Below are 15,831 nucleotides of genomic sequence, written 5' to 3' on the forward strand. Positions count from 1 at the left end.
GAAGTAGGTTGAGGCCAACTCACTTCGAAGCCCTTTTCAGCCGCCCAAATGAACCTTTTTTTTTCTTTTTTAATTTCATTAGCCTTCTATGACTTTGAATGTAAAAAAATATTCTACCGATCACATGCCGTAACAAGAATATAGAGCTAGATTGGGATCACAAACTAGCTGAGAGTGAAACGCTGTTGTATTGGTTTAGTGGGTCTTCTGCAAGTTTATGCCGAAAGCTATGGAATATATCCTTTTTTTTTTCTGACACTTCTTTCTAAGGGAAGCTACTATATATGATCCGCCTCCAAAAGGACTCGGGTCATGACATTTGTCTATGGATGCCTACCATTTTACCCATATTTCTTATCAGCCAGTATTGGTTTGTGGGGTATAGGAATCCAACCATCTTTGTTACCGACTTTGTTTTCTGTCTACTATTTTACGAACAAATATCCCTAAGCACAAAAAATTGCTTTTACCTTTACGTTACATTCAAACATTTTTTTCAAACCCCCACCCACAAAAAAGGCGCGGTTTTGCCTTAACAACTCTCCAAAAAAGATTTACAAACATGTCCGGTTTAGAGATATAGTAATAATTAGCTGACAGTAGATCAAAGGAAAAATAGACATAGTTCTTTGGTCAATTGTAGCGTGCTTATGAATTCTTCTGTTTCTCTTTGTTAATCTTTTCTTACATATGAAAAAGGGGCAATGATCATTTCCATTTCACTTAAAATGGAAAAAGAGTCATTTTATAGTTAGAATTTATGATTGTTACATCTAACAGTATAAATAATGCTACATTATTTGAATTTTTTGAAGGGTGTACCAGCATATTTATAACATAGCATCATCTACACCATTAGATACAACAACATTAAATCCAGATTACAAAATAACTCGTCACAATTTCAAGTGAAATTGAGAGCATCCTATTGCATGATAAAAAATGGGATAACTTATCATCATTTACACTAAGCTATACAAATTGCAAACCCACAATAGTTAGGCTAGATCCTTGACACCCTAAGCATGGTGAAGGCAGCCCCCCAACCACCGAAGAAAAAAAAAAAAAAAAAAAACCCTCTAGGAGAATAGGCCTAGAGCGTGATCAAGCACAAGCGTGCCTAAGCCAGCACAATATGAATAAAAATAGCACTGGCCTTCATACTCAAAGGCCGTAACGAAATCCTAATTCCTAAAGAGTTAATAGAATTATATACAACTACCATATAATTAAGATGACGTGACAATAAAAATTAGTCCTTAGATTTTTTGTTCTTTACTAGTACTAATCCTATAATTAATTTTCATTGTCATATTATTAAGTTGTATCAAAGTCCCACTGTAGGTACTAAATATTCTTAAATATTTCTGGCCACCAGCTCAAGCATTTTGCGAGTTACTGCGCTGTAAATATTGATAACTGCGGAGCTTAATGTTGGTAAAATTACTCCATCATGCATGGTGTAGTACATGTCCATGCAGATTGAAGTTCCTCGTTTGAAAGAGAAAAAGAACGCTAAAGAAAAGAAGAAAGAAAACCATACTTGGCTCCCTTCTAGTTTTTGGTACTCGCGTTCTTGTGTTTGCAATGAGTTCCTGCCAAGCATGTGAGGAGATGATAAAGAACGCAACAACCAATGGGTCCGGATTGTACCTCCCAGGCACAAAATGTTGTCTTTTTACTTGGCAGAAAGGGCAGGAGAAAAATATAGGCACATAAGAGTTATCAATGTCTCTCGGTCCAATTTGTTCCAAGTAAAAGCGTACCATAACCAGCCATCCAAAAGAAAAAATCAACCCAGAAAAAGAATTTAAAAACCTTGCAAAATGATAAAAACAACTCAAAATCAAATCTTCCTATTGCTCTAAAGTGTCTCCTTGAGGGTCTTTAACCTCCTTTGACTAAAGCATCATGCTTCCAGTGAGTGGAAATTTAAAAACCCATCCAAACAAATAAACCATTTAACTAAGACATGAGCTTCACTTATTTCCCTGACCTTCTCAGGACTAAACAAAACGTTTAGCATTTCCTCTTCATATATGACTGTTTTCAACAAGATCGAAAACTTCATCTAGAACATGTTCGGGCCACAATGACCAGAGCATGCACCTGAATCTATTAAATATATCAAAGGTAATCCAATCAATCTACATAGACTTCCCTTCTAAGTCTGTTAAGCAAAAGGCCACCGCCCTTAAACATATTTTGGTAAACACAAGATAGAAGGGAAGGCTTATTTCTCAATTATCAGAACACTTCAGAAAATTTTGGAATAAGGCCTTCCCTAAGACAACCTAGGGTAAGTAAGACACCTTTGAGAAGGGAAAGTTCCCTGGTTCATAAGCCTCTGAAGAATCAAGGGTGCATATCCAATGAGGTTCCTTACAGTACAGCTGCCTCCACTGGAAAAGGCTATAATACTATTAAGACAACTACAAGACCATTGTAGAGCTTAAACAAAATTGTAACATAAATTAGAATCAGACGGGGCACCAACTAGATAAGGGAGAATTTCCTGGCTTCAAATTATAACGGGGGTTCCTAAGCCAAGAGTTTGCCTCTTTCACTGTCTACTTTCAAGCTGAAATCATCTCTTTTTCTTTGACCTAGATCAAATCCCAATTTTCTTACAAGCTTGTATTTCAGCTTAACTCAAGACACTACATCAAATTCCATATACACTGCAATTTAAACTCAGATGCATAACCAATTACCCAGAACCTTATTCTAAGGCTAACTCCCCACAGTACACTCAGAAATGTTACTTCAGTTTCCAAACTTACTATACCTAATTACGTATCACGACAAAAGTAGGGGTCAAAAGCAGAATATACATAAGAAACAAAAGCAGAAAAGTATCCCCCTACAGAGCGTTTGGAGAAGAGATTTGGGTGGAAAGAAAAGGAAAGGAACAGAAAACAATGTAGGAATTGGTATTTTCTGTTGTTTAGGAGTTTTTTAAGGAAAGAAAAAGATTTGTGAGGAACACTATACCCCTTCTTAGGTTTACCGCTTGCTGCCCAAAGAAGGACTACCTATCCATTCATCTTCCACAATGGATAGGTATTATTGGTTCCATGATTCATTTTCCTTAGAAACTTAAAAACATAGTGGTAGTTCCATAGGAACCCAAAAAAGTTGAAGTAACAAAACGATATCTGTAGATGAAGGGACTACCTATCCATTCCATCGCTACTATAATTGAATCTACCACAGACTCACACATATACATCGTGAAACCATCCTGTTAATGACCAGATATAATTATTTCAATATAATGTTTTCATTCAGGCTCATGATAAGCTGGACGGGTGAAACTACAAACTAGGAGTGCCTAAATGTGAATTATCAGCCAAAGACCAGAGAATAAATTTAGAGGTAATTACCTTTTCTCCCATCAACTACCAAAAAATGCACGATGCCCCCATGAACTACCAACTTGACCAAAAAAGAGCATTCAACTACCACAGTTACATGTTTTGCCCTTTCTATCAGCCTAACTCGTGAAAAGTCTTAAATACCCTAATCAATTTCAAAAATGACCTAAATGCCCTTAACTTAAACAAAAAATAAAAAATAAATAAAAAACCAAAGGAAAAGGGGGTGGCACCCCCATAGGTGGAGGGCAAGCCACCCCAAGAGGTGGGTCCAGCCACCTCTATGGTGGCTCACAGCCACCCCAAAGAAAAGATGGGGTGGCCGCGCGGCCACCCCAGGTTCCGAGATGGCCGCGAGCCACCCCCTCCCCCAAAGGGGGTGGCTGCCGCCCTTTCCTTTTTCTTTTTCTTTTTTTAATTAAACATATTAGTTTTAATATTTTTTATTAATAAATTTAAACCAAATTAATAAACCAAATTTATTATTATTATTTTTTTTTATCAATTGAGGGCATTTTTGTCTTTTAATCAAAATTAACGTCCAAAACCAGCATATTCCGTCCATATTAACGGATTTGACTGACGGAAGGGGGCAAAATATGTAAAGTTGGTAGTTGGATGCTCTATTTTGGTCGAGTTGGTAGTTCGTGAGGGTATCGCACATTTTTTAGTAATTGATAGGAGAAAAGGTAATTACCCCATAAATTTAAGGAACCAGTTTAAATGGACAGATGTATAGTCCACTGAAAACTTAGTGTGTAGCACAAACATAACTTCACATCTAAATGGAAAGACCATGACCTAAGCTATTCAAAACTCATGATTTACTCCGAAGCAGCACTATAATTCACACTATGTCACAGCGAGAGTCAGGGTTATTTTGTCCTGACCATTTGATATCTAAACCAGGCAGCAATAACTACACATTCACATCAAGCAAAGAAGCAACCTGACATTTCTAGGGGTTTTTTTAAACATATATTGGTATGACCTTTCTAGGTTTTTGCACTCAATAACACCATTAAACACTGATAACTCTTCCACAGAAAATTCAATTTCAAGCATGACCCCCTTTTGAAACGCTTTCACAGATACAAGACATCTGATTGACATTTTAACAAATGCAGAAAATCGTATAACAAAAACAGATTATGCAAGTCTATCTTGGTCAATAACTGGGTGACACAATTTTATTTTTATTTTTTTTAGAAGTAATGAAATGCATATCAAAGAGCGCAGAAGGGCGCAACCCTAGTACACAAAAGTATACAAGAGAATGCCCAAGTAGAACAGTGACTCATCCAGAAAATATAAAGCCAAATACTACAAGGATCCTTTATATATTTGGATAAGAAATATAGATTTTTTTTATATATATAAATAATTGGATAAGAAATATAGATAAGTGACTCATCCGGAAAAAAATATGTGCATACCATTTAGCCTATCACAACCAGGACAAACTCAAACAGAATAAACAGCCTACTAAAAAAGCAAGGTTAAAACGATGGTGTTATGAAGAGGGGTCATGGCAACTAGCAATGTTAATGGTAAATGATATTCAGAAATAGCCATCACTACAAATCACTATATATTGTTACATGCAAATTATTAAGGGATGAACTCAGGATAACCAATCTATCATACTTTAGACGTTGCGGAAGGATCTCAAAACAACAACTTTACCAAACACATATCGCCATTGTTTCATCCAACCTGGAAAACCACTGTTAGACTTCCCTAACCTATCTAGCCTATGTGGGCATTTAGCCAATCGGTCCACTCCCACCTCAAGTGCTCCCTAAAGTAATTCTTCCAAAGCAAACATGGTGAAGATTATAACACAAAACCTGTGATCAACATTACAAATTTCGTCTCCCAAATGGTTTTCAACCAAAAATTTTATAAGTAACAATCTACATTATCCCGATTATAATCAAAAGTTCTACATTAAAACATTAAATTCCAATGCCAACTTCAACCACTGATAACATAACCCAAAAAAGTTATTACCTTTTCGTAGCTCATTTCCAACTTGAAGGCCAAAATCCGTGGATCCCATAACCCGTCTTCCAATTATCCAAATAGACCACCTTATTGACCGCCCAAAACGAAACGAACAGTGAAACAATCATCACCGCCCTCTGCACGTTCACATTCTTCACCTTCACGAGCACGCGCGTCACGAACGCCAGCAACAGCCCCACAATCGTGTACAAGAACCCGACCGCGAACCCCTCCGCCCCGAGCTGCATACCCGAGCCCTGGTAGAAGAATACCAGCTTGTTCGGGTCGTTCCGGTCCGCCAGGAACATGGGCATCTTCCGGATGATGTTGTGCATCGCGCCCGAGACGCTGAAGAAGTAGACGAACACCGAACCGGCCAGCCAGAGTTTCGGGTCGTGGAGCAGAGTCTCACCCATCACAATCTTCTTCACAGCGAATGGGATCCAAATGAGAATACCCACAACGACCAATGCCAATTGCTTCTTGGAGAGAAACGGTGGGCGGTGGATCGGGCCGACGACGAGATTGGTCTTGGACTCGACAAATTGGGACATCGACTCGGCGAGCTTGGAGAAATCTCCCTGGTCCATCTGATCGGACTGTTTCGGGGTCTGGTTCGGGCCAATGAGCCGGATGTGAGGGAGGGAATTGACGCCGAAGAGCCCGAAGCTGGACTGAGACTCCTTGAACTCGATGTCGCAGAAGAAGAGCTTGCCATGGGAGGAGGAATCGGGGTCTTGGTTGTTCGTGATGAAGGATTTGGCGAGGAGCGAAAACTCGGCGTGGAGGGTCTTCAGCTGGAGCTCAGACTTGTCGTGGAGTTGGGTCGCATCGAAGAAGACGAGGAGTGAGTAGGGCCTGGGGGTCTTGGCCGAGATCAGGAAATGCGAGACGGAGCGGTCGTCGAGGTGGATCACGCCCGATTTGGAGTGGGACTGGAGGGCCAGGAGCTCCGATACTCGGTCCGAGTCCGAGGACTCGGCAGAGAGGGAGGAGAAGGCGAGGGAAAACACGGTGATGAGGAGGAAGAGACGGAGAGTCATTTTTGGTTTTTGGGGTCTCAGAGAGAGAGAGAGAGAGGGAGAGAGGGGGTTTTGCTTTGCTTCGTTCGGGGAGACCTTGACCTTATTAGTCTATGCTATTCGTTAGGTTACAAATAACTACAGGAGATCAGGAGGGTAGTGGGTAGAGGCTATGTGAGTCAATGTGACAATTCTGAATTCTTTACACGATTTTCGAATTTGATATAATTCAATATAAATTTCAAGGGTTAATTTGGAATAGCTTGGCGGGTTAAATTAGGTAAGTTGGGTGGAATTGATCTATATAGTCTTATATTTATGTTTCAATACGACTCATAGCACGCAATTTTTGACATGATTCGCGAACCCGACATGATTTCAATACAAAGTTATAGAATTAAGATTTGAAAAGTTTGACCTGTTTAATTAAATAGATAGGGTTATGATTGACCTATATAGTCTTATACATATGTTTCTACATAATTTGAACACGAACTGTCATACCTAACAGAGGGGTTATGTCCCTTAAATGAGCCTTTAAATAAAAATCAATAGTTGTGTCCATAAAGATGTTATAGTAATGTAGTATATTATATATAGGAGTTTAGTATATAACATTTCTCAATATATATATATATATATCCAAAGACTAAGCACTGTCCCATGAGTCTATAAGAATGTGATGGTTGATGAGAGTATAGTATATAACATTTCTCAATAATATATATTATTTAAGTTTAAAAATTAAGTTTGATCCTTATCAAAATTAAAATCTTCAAGTCCTCGTTCATGTTTTGTTCCAGAAATCTTGTTACTTCCCTGAAAATGGATAATGATATCGATCAAGAAGTAGAGAGCAAAGTGACATTCTCGTTAGTTGCTAGTGCAAACATGAGCAAATAAAGGCAGGGGAAATTTCGTTCTCTTCTGTAACTAGGATTACAAAGCTTCTTTGTCTCGCCTCTCAAAAGGTGTTCAAATGTTTCAACCTGAATTATTAATCAATGTTCTGATAAAGAACCGAAAGACATTCCTGGAATTGTAATAACTGTAGTCCCTGGCTTGCAGATCCTGCCGGCCAATTTACAAGAGATGGTTAAAGCCAAAATCAGTACACGATCCAATCATGTCAAGAACCAGACTAATTGCAGACGTCTAACACAACAATTTGCTACTTAAACCCAGAAATCAACCGCTTATATGTTGCTTGATCAGGTTTAAGCCCCATGCTCAACATCTCGTCATGAATTTTCATGGCTTTTCTGAGTTCCTTTACGCGGCAAAGCCCACGAATCATAATTGTAAAACTTTCACTGCTCACCAAATTCAGTCTTCTCATGTAATCAAACACCCCGACCGCTTCTTCAATCCTCCTCCCTGCAGAAAGCCTATTGAGAAGTACATTATAAGTTGATACATCCAAAGCAACATTCCATCTTTCCATCTTATTATGCAATTCAATGGCTGAATCAATGCGTCGGCTGGAACAGTAATGCTCCACCAAGGAGCAACAACAAGACGAATCCGGCAATAACCCTTTCTCTAGAATTACATTCAACAATTCCTCTGCTTCTCTCCATCTACCTTTCCTGCATTGTGATACTATGAATTCAGACAATTCTGATGCACATGGACTGCTTCCTCTTCTTATCACATCCCTTAGCAATTCACAACCCTCCTCGGACTGATCTTCCTTACAAAGAACATTTACAAATGCGTTATAACTACTATTATTCACTGTAAGACCCCTTTCAGAGATCAAACGATATATCTGAATCGCTTCCTTCACTCTCCCTTCCTTGGACAATGCCCTTAACATAGACCCATAAGTAGCATCCTGTAATCCAATCTTCTCATCACAAGCTCTCCTAAAGAACATCTCTGCCGCATACGTCTTGCCCATATCATTAAGCTTCTGAACTACCAAATCATATTTGGATAAAGGAATCTTCGGAAGCAGCTCCTTCTCCACCATAATGCTCATGATGCTCTCAATGACTTCAGCATCTTCATATTTACAAGCACCATCAAGAACTGAGCTATAAGTACTAAAACCCGGTTCAATTTTCTTGTCACACATCTGATTCAAGGTATCAAATGCAGCTCCAAAATCCCCACCTTTGCAATAACAATCAATTACAAGATTATAAATCACAGAGCTATAAATACCAAAATCTAACAATCTAATAACTCTCTCAAATTTCCCATTTTTACACAAAATCTGAGCAAACACCGACCACATAGGCCGGTTCAGCGACACCCCACTACGAACTACAGCACCAAAGAAACACCAAGCCAATTTAATCTCGTTTTCTCGCTGCAAAGCATCAAGCAGTGCATTGCAGGCACGAACTGAAGGGGTGCAACCCTGACTTCTCATTTTCCTGAACACCTCTATCCCCTCCATGAACAAACCCTTTTGCGAATAACATTCAATAACAAAGCTTAACGCATTAGACTGAGAATCGCTACCTCTAAAAACTCGAATCAGACACTGTACAAGCACCGATGCAGAGTGGCTCTGAATCAAAGAATCCAAAAGGGGCTTCACGGGTTGGACAAGACCCGACCCAAGTGAGATTTGGATGATTTCGCAGTGGGACTGAAGGTCTGGTTGAAACCCAAGATTTGTTTTGGCCCAACTGAAGAAGCTGAGAGAGATTTGAGGGTTGGTGTGGGTTTTATGGAGGATTTGGAGGAAGAGAGATGGGGTTAATTTGGAGGAGAGTTTGAGGTTTCGGAGGAGAAGACCCCAGTTGTGCCTTTGCAACAGAATTGATGAGATTTGGGAGGCTAGCTGCTTCTGTTTGATTTGGTTTCTCCAAGTGAGAGAGGTTGGTGTTGTTGTTGAAGTTGAGAATGGTTTGAGGAGATGGTGAGCGTTGTGCAGCATTTGGCTTCTCACCCAGAAAATTTTGGTCTTGCCTTCAACTGGGATTGTCAAGTGATGTTATCAAGGTGTGTTGGGTTGGGTACGTATGACGGGCCAACCCAAGCTCAGTTCTGGGCTCTAGCCATTTTGTGAAGATAATTTATTGTACACTATAGCTATTATCTTCACAAAACGTAGACATTCTTTTTTGTTTGTCTTTGTATCTTCCATTCCTTTATAAAAAGAGCAAGCATATATATCTCTCTTTAGCTAGTTTAAGCCGGAATTAGGTGTGCATAAGAGCACTAATATGCTTCGTGGTGCCTAAAACTAGCTTCACAAATGCCAAAACATGCCCAAGTCTTTTCGGCATTGAAATGATTGTGAGTATAAAATGCTACAATCGTTACACAAATTGTGCTTGCAGACAACAACGATCTTCGTTTTCAAGAAGAAGAAATATCTTTTCAGCAAGCGACAGCCTTGGTATAGACGGATCCTTCCCTAACTGTAGCTTGAAAACAAGTAAAAAATGACAAACTTACTTGTCAAGCCCGATAATTCATGATTATTGTAGGTTAATTAACTCAATTAAGTTGATTATATACCAGTGAATTGATCATGAAACTTTGCTTTAGTTCTTTTTAGGCTCCATCAAATTACAAGAACTTAACTTTTGTGAGAGACTTTCGGATGTTAAATCATCAATTATACAAAAATTTAAGTTAATAAATAATAATTAATTTAATCGTTTAATTAATATTCTAATATTTTTTAAATAAGAGATGAATAACAAAAATAAGGATTAAGGTTCGAATTTAGACAATTATTCTCGTACCATGTTAAATCATCAATTATCTCAAAAGCTTAAGCCAAAAGAAAATGATTGATATAGGGTACGTTTAAGATTGCAATTTCGTATACAATAAATGCTATTAAACCAAATCGCAAAACATAAATCGTTTGAAAACTGCGTTGTAAAAAATCACGATTTGAAAACGCAAAAAATCTATCTTTTCAAGTCGCAGGTAAGATGGTACTTTTTTGAAAACACATAATTTTAAATGCTAATTTATTATTTTAAAGGCTAAACTGTGATTTTTATCAAACGCTTACCTGCATTTTTAAAAATCACTCTTTTTGCATCGCACATTTTAAAATCGTTATTTTAAATTGCACTTTTTGAAATCGCAAACTCAAACGGATCCTTAATCATTTAAATATTATTCAAATACAATTTTATTGTTTATCTATAAATCAATTACAACCAACATCTTTCTTCTTTAGACATGAGTACATATATATGAACCTCCAAGGACCAATCTGATTCCAGCAGTTGGAATTATTAGAAATATCTGCAACAAAACAGTTCAGTGGCAATCTCCGAGAAAGCAAACATTTATGTCCAATAGTATATGCTTGCTTATTGGATTGGAACTGATCAATTCAACACAAATTAAATTCAACCCAGCAATAATCCCTACCAAAATGGCCTATTTTCATCCAAATTTTAATCATAAAAAATCCCTTCTCTCATTTACGCATCTACAATCTCCCCAGCCTCAGCAGCAGCAAGAACAAAATCTGGTTGTGTGCTCCCGGCCGCATCGCTGTATGTCCCGTCGATTGCATTGGGCTGCCCCAATGCCTTCAATGCCAAGTGCGCTGCCTTCTGCCCCGATATCATCATCGCCCCAAATGTTGGACCCTGCAAAGTCACCACCATTTTACTAGAAATAGAAATTCATGGTCCAAAATTACAGAATGTTACGATCGAGTGTCAGAAATTCAGAACCAATGGTCCGAAATTACCATTCTTGGGGCACCGTCAATTTCCGCAACTTCCATCCCAGTAACGATCATGCCGGGGACAATCTCCCTAGTAAGCCTAACAATAGCATCCTCGGCCACGTTCATGTCAAGGGCCTTCATCCCCGGAACGCTGTCAATCATTCCGATACTCTTCAGCCTCTTAACTCCGGTGGCTCCAAACGGCCCGTCGTGCCCACACGAGCTCACCACCACCTTGGCCTCCATCACATTCGGGTCCATGCACGACTGAGTGTCATGGTTCATTGACACCAACGCCCAGTTCGTCACCACACCGGCTACTGTATTTCCCTTCACTATCAAATCCTCAGCCGCCACAGCGTTGAACAACTTCACGTTAGGCCTGGCCAGTAGCTTGCTCATGATTGTGGACGTGAACAAAGCTGCGTGCTTGATCACGACGTAGTTATCCTGCTCATCGTACTCAATGCCAAGCTCATCGAGAAACCTGTTGAATGATTAAATTTGATTATTAATTTTTTATTAGTTTACATTTTTGAAATAAACTTAATTTAAAATATTTAATTAAATGATAAAATTTAATATTTTTTAAATAATTTTAAACGATGAAAAGTATTAAATTATTAAAGTTAAACTTTTGACTTTTTTTGAGAGTTAAATCAGAACCTGTGAGCTGGTTTACGCACAACCATGGCGGAAAACAGCTGGCCACCGAGCCATGCACCGCCACCGGGGCTAACGGATTGTTCGATTATGGCTATACGGATGGAGGGGTTTTTGCTGAGCTCATAAGCGCATGAGAGACCAGCCGAGCCGGCGCCGACGATGACAACATCGGTATCAGCGTGAGTGATCATGTCCATCATATATCGGCGAGTCATTTCACGTGAGACGATGGATTCTTTGATGGGCTGGAATTTGAAAGACTTGAGGTCGTATGGTGGGGCTACACACATGGAAATGGTGGAGTTTTGTGGGGTAGATTTGATGGGCGCGACGCGAGAAGCGACGGGTGTGCCATGGAAGGAGGACTTGTGATCCAGAAAAGATAGTTTTGGGTTTGAAGAGAGTGAAGAAGTGAGGGTGGTGGCAATGGCTGCCATTGAAATGTATGATATGGTTCTTGGGGATGTTGTGAGGTAATTGTGAGAAGGGGGTATTTAAGAATTTGGTTAAACTGGAAAGGCAGTGGGGGAGGTCTGAAAATATCTGAACAAAAATCTAGAAAAAGAGTACTGATCAGTGATCATGAAGATAGAATTTAAGCGGTTCAGAAGGCTTGGATCTTTTGGCTATCTAGGAAAGATCTTCTCATCAAACAGCCACTTTAGTATTGAATATATATATATATATATATATATATATATATATATATTTTGTACGAAGATTAAATAATGGGGCTTACACCAGATTTTTTTTTTATTATTATTATTTTTTTTTTTTTTTATAACTTTCTTTAAATGTTGAGAATTAATTTTATGTTTTTAACAAGAAAGATAGAATTACATCAAATTTAAACCATTGAAAAAACTATCGGATATCTCTTATAATTTCTTTTAGCAAATCCTTAATTAGGGTTCGTTTGAGTTTGCGATTTCAAAAAGTGCGATTTAAAATCACGATTTTAAAATGTGCGATTTGGAAAAAGTGATTTTTAAAAACGCAGTTAAGCGTTTGTCAAAATCGCAGTTTAGCATTTAAAATCGCAAATTAGCCTTTAAAATTTTGCGTTTTCAAAAAAGCATCATCTTACCAAATTTACATTTTCAAATCGCAATTTTTAAAGAGTAATGATTGAATACCACCCAAGATACAACTTTTCACCACCTTGTCTATGTGGCAAGGTGGTCCCCTACCTTAATTTATTTTTAAAAAATAAAAAAACTCAAAAAGTAATGGGGGACCACCTTACCACATAGGCAAGGTGGTGAAAAGTTGTATCTTTAGATGGTATTCAATCATTACTCATTTTTAAAAATGCAGTTCCCAAACCTTATGTTCTGCGATTTGGTTTAAAATTGCACTTATTGTCTATGAAATTGCAATTTCAGACGCACCCTTAGAGTTCAAATGTTGTGGCTAGATCGTAATGTTGGTAAAGACTTTTAAGCTCATAACTAATTTAAAATTTTTCTACAATTTGTTGACACGTGTTACTATGTGATTAGAACAACCTCAATTACTAAAAAAATTTAACACCCTTCAGTCAAATACGAACACGTGTCTACCACCGTAGTACCCCTAGCACCATTATCTACAGTTGTTATCAACATAAAAAATGCTAGACTTTCAATCCATTTATAGCTCTTTTGAATAGCAAATAGGATCATTTCTATTTTATGGTCAAAATTTAATGTTCGATAATCACACTTAATAAATATATATTGACACATCATTCAAAAAAAATTAAATTATGTGTCATCATTTAAATTATTAAATGCAACAACAACATTAAATCATAACTAATAAATAGTCCTCTCCATTTCACTTATTCTTGTACAAGGTGTTAAATTTCTTTTGAATAGTTCACGCTGCTCTAATCACGTGGTGGCACGTTTTAGTAAGTTATAAAAGATTTGTAAAAGGGTTGTAATGGTATTTTACCACAAAGTCCTTTACAAACTAATATGACAATTCATAATTTGTAAAATAATAAAACAGATTGTCTAGTTTATCTTTTTTCTTTAAAAGAGAAAGTTGGCTTATCAATTTCATTAGTTAGTGGTTGACTTGTTAATTGTAAACTCTTAATTACTTCACCAATTAGGAATTGACACATTAATTTGTAAACGATTTTTATAGTAAAAATTAGAGGAGTGATTGATGTACAACAGTTGTGCAACTGTTGTGCACCACTCTAGATACATGGGATGGGTCTCACATGAGACTTATGTGGTGAGGAAAATGTTAGATTTACAACACCAATACAACAACTATACAACAATCCCTCACATGAGGATGGGTCCCACATACTGGGGACCACCCTCATGTGAGGGGTTGTTGTGCAGTTGTTGTATTGGTGTTGTACAAGAATCAAATCACATGTGGTGAATCCACCACATGGGACCCACCCTATGTCTTTAAGATCTTGCACAACTATTATGCAAGAGTCATTTTCCTAAAAATTATAATACTCCAACATTTTTCATATTTTAAAATTTTGATAACTAATTTGTAATCATATTGTGTGTGTGTGTATATATATATATATATTTATTTATTTATTTATTTATTTATTTCTTAACCATTCTTGTAAATTAATATATATTTTTATAATTTCGAAGATTATAAATAATAATAATAAATCTCTCTCTCTCTCTCTCTCTCTCGTTAAGGTGAGAGAGAGAGAGAGAGAGAGAGAGAGAGAGAGAGATTTTAAATTAGTATTGTCTTATTTTATTATTTACTTATGACTAATTTATTGTGAACCAAAACTTAATTATTTATGTGAAGAAAACGACTTTTTCTTTTATTTTCTTTTTATATTTTGGTCAGAAGAATTGAAGAAAAATCGACTAGCTTAAGATGAGGCTGAGGCACCTGTCCAACTGGACTGCGTCATGATCCATGAAATATGGGTAATATTGGTTCTTTTGGACTGGATCTGGTTAGGCCCATTTAAGTTTAAGGCTTCACTGACCCAGCAAGCCTAGGAGAATAACACGAAATAATGTAGCCTTTCATCATGATCTTCCGACCCTCATTATCTAAGAGCATTACTAGCAGCTTCCCTACATGAGTTTCCTTCCTTACATTTTAGGAAAAATTTTAAAAAAGTCAAAAAATCTACATCACAGCAGCTTCCCTTCCTTTTTCCATTCCCTGGGAAATGAACAGTTCTTCCCAATACATTGGAAAGAACTGTTCACTTCCTACTCTATTGTTTAATAATAAAATATACACTCTCTGTCTCTCTCTCTCTCCCTCTACACGCCTTCTCTCTCTCTCTCTCTCTCTTTGCAACACGCCTCACTTTCTCTCTCTCTCCCATTTCGTCATTCGCAACAGTTACCGCCGAGCCCAAGCCACCGGATCATCAGCGCGTGCCGCCTCGGAGATCGGTGCTCTCACCTCCACAACCGACCCATGATCTCGCCGATGATCTTCCTCTCCAACATGTACCAGTGGCCGGACACACCCCCCACAAGTCTCAACCCTTCAAAACCAAACAACCCATCGACTCCAACCTCCTCCATGTCGGAACCCACCACATCACCACCAATCAACCATCAACGACAAACAAAAACCCAATCCAAACACAACACCCTATCCCATCGGAAACCACCACCAAAATACACAAAAAAATAAAATAAAATCCCCAATCAGTCCAAACGCGCCTTCACCTAGCATCCCAAACGCGCCACTACGCCTTCACCTTCCGGCGTCCACCAGTAGCACACGACGAGAGAGGCGAGAGTGACGGTGATGAGAGAAAGAGTTGAGAGAGGCGAGAGTGACAGGCGAGAGAGGAAGAAGACAAAGACGGTAAAATAAAAGAGAAAAAAAAAAAAAAAAAGTTTATGGAATAAAGTAAAGTAAAATAAAATAATATATATTATTTTAATGATATAGGGAAAAGTAAAGGGAAGCTATTGTGAGAAATTTTTTGATTGGGAAGCAAAAAGTGTTTTTGTTCCCTACATGTAAGGAAAATGACTGAGAAGGGAAGGGAACCTGCTAGAAATGCTCTAACGCCTATGTTCTTTGAAGAGTATCTTTAGTGACTATTTTAACTATTTAAAACATACCTCTTTTTTTTTTT

General features: G+C 38.0%; 3 protein-coding genes across 3 annotated transcripts; all 3 read right to left on the bottom strand.

The window, feature by feature from the left end:
• Positions 1–5,184: 5,184 nt before the first annotated feature.
• LOC133869475 (probable dolichyl-diphosphooligosaccharide--protein glycosyltransferase subunit 3B) lies at positions 5,185–6,536 on the bottom strand. The gene has a single exon (XM_062306490.1). It carries the CDS (start codon positions 6,425–6,427, stop codon positions 5,402–5,404), a length of 1,026 nt encoding a protein of 341 aa, XP_062162474.1. The 5' UTR covers positions 6,428–6,536; the 3' UTR covers positions 5,185–5,401.
• A 770-nt stretch (positions 6,537–7,306) lies between these two features.
• LOC133868736 (pentatricopeptide repeat-containing protein At4g21170) lies at positions 7,307–9,311 on the bottom strand. The gene has a single exon (XM_062305722.1). It carries the CDS (start codon positions 9,297–9,299, stop codon positions 7,578–7,580), a length of 1,722 nt encoding a protein of 573 aa, XP_062161706.1. The 5' UTR covers positions 9,300–9,311; the 3' UTR covers positions 7,307–7,577.
• Positions 9,312–10,676: 1,365 nt separating this feature from the next.
• Positions 10,677–12,335, bottom strand: LOC133868762 (thiamine thiazole synthase 2, chloroplastic). Its single transcript, XM_062305759.1, has 3 exons — positions 11,736–12,335; positions 11,091–11,556; positions 10,677–10,986 (listed from the first exon to the last, which is right to left on the bottom strand). The coding sequence occupies exons 1-3, from the start codon at positions 12,170–12,172 to the stop codon at positions 10,816–10,818; spliced, it is 1,074 nt and encodes a 357-aa protein (XP_062161743.1). The 5' UTR covers positions 12,173–12,335; the 3' UTR covers positions 10,677–10,815.
• Positions 12,336–15,831: the final 3,496 nt, after the last annotated feature.

This window comes from Alnus glutinosa, chromosome 5, assembly GCF_958979055.1.
Source record: "Alnus glutinosa chromosome 5, dhAlnGlut1.1, whole genome shotgun sequence".
NCBI classification, from domain to species: domain Eukaryota; kingdom Viridiplantae; phylum Streptophyta; class Magnoliopsida; order Fagales; family Betulaceae; genus Alnus; species Alnus glutinosa.

Excerpts from the sequence above, each read along its gene's own strand:
- LOC133869475 (XM_062306490.1), bottom strand. The coding sequence starts at position 6,427 with ATGACTCTCCGTCTCTTCCTCCTCATCACCGTGTTTTCCCTCGCCTTC.
- LOC133868762 (XM_062305759.1), bottom strand. The coding sequence starts at position 12,172 with ATGGCAGCCATTGCCACCACCCTCACTTCTTCACTCTCTTCAAACCCA. Across the intron at positions 11,557-11,735 it reads GTGCGTAAACCAGCTCACAG|GTTTCTCGATGAGCTTGGCA; the intron begins GTTCTGATTTAA and ends ATCATTCAACAG. Across the intron at positions 10,987-11,090 it reads TTGACGGTGCCCCAAGAATG|GGTCCAACATTTGGGGCGAT; the intron begins GTAATTTCGGAC and ends GTGACTTTGCAG.
- LOC133868736 (XM_062305722.1), bottom strand. The coding sequence starts at position 9,299 with ATGCTGCACAACGCTCACCATCTCCTCAAACCATTCTCAACTTCAACA.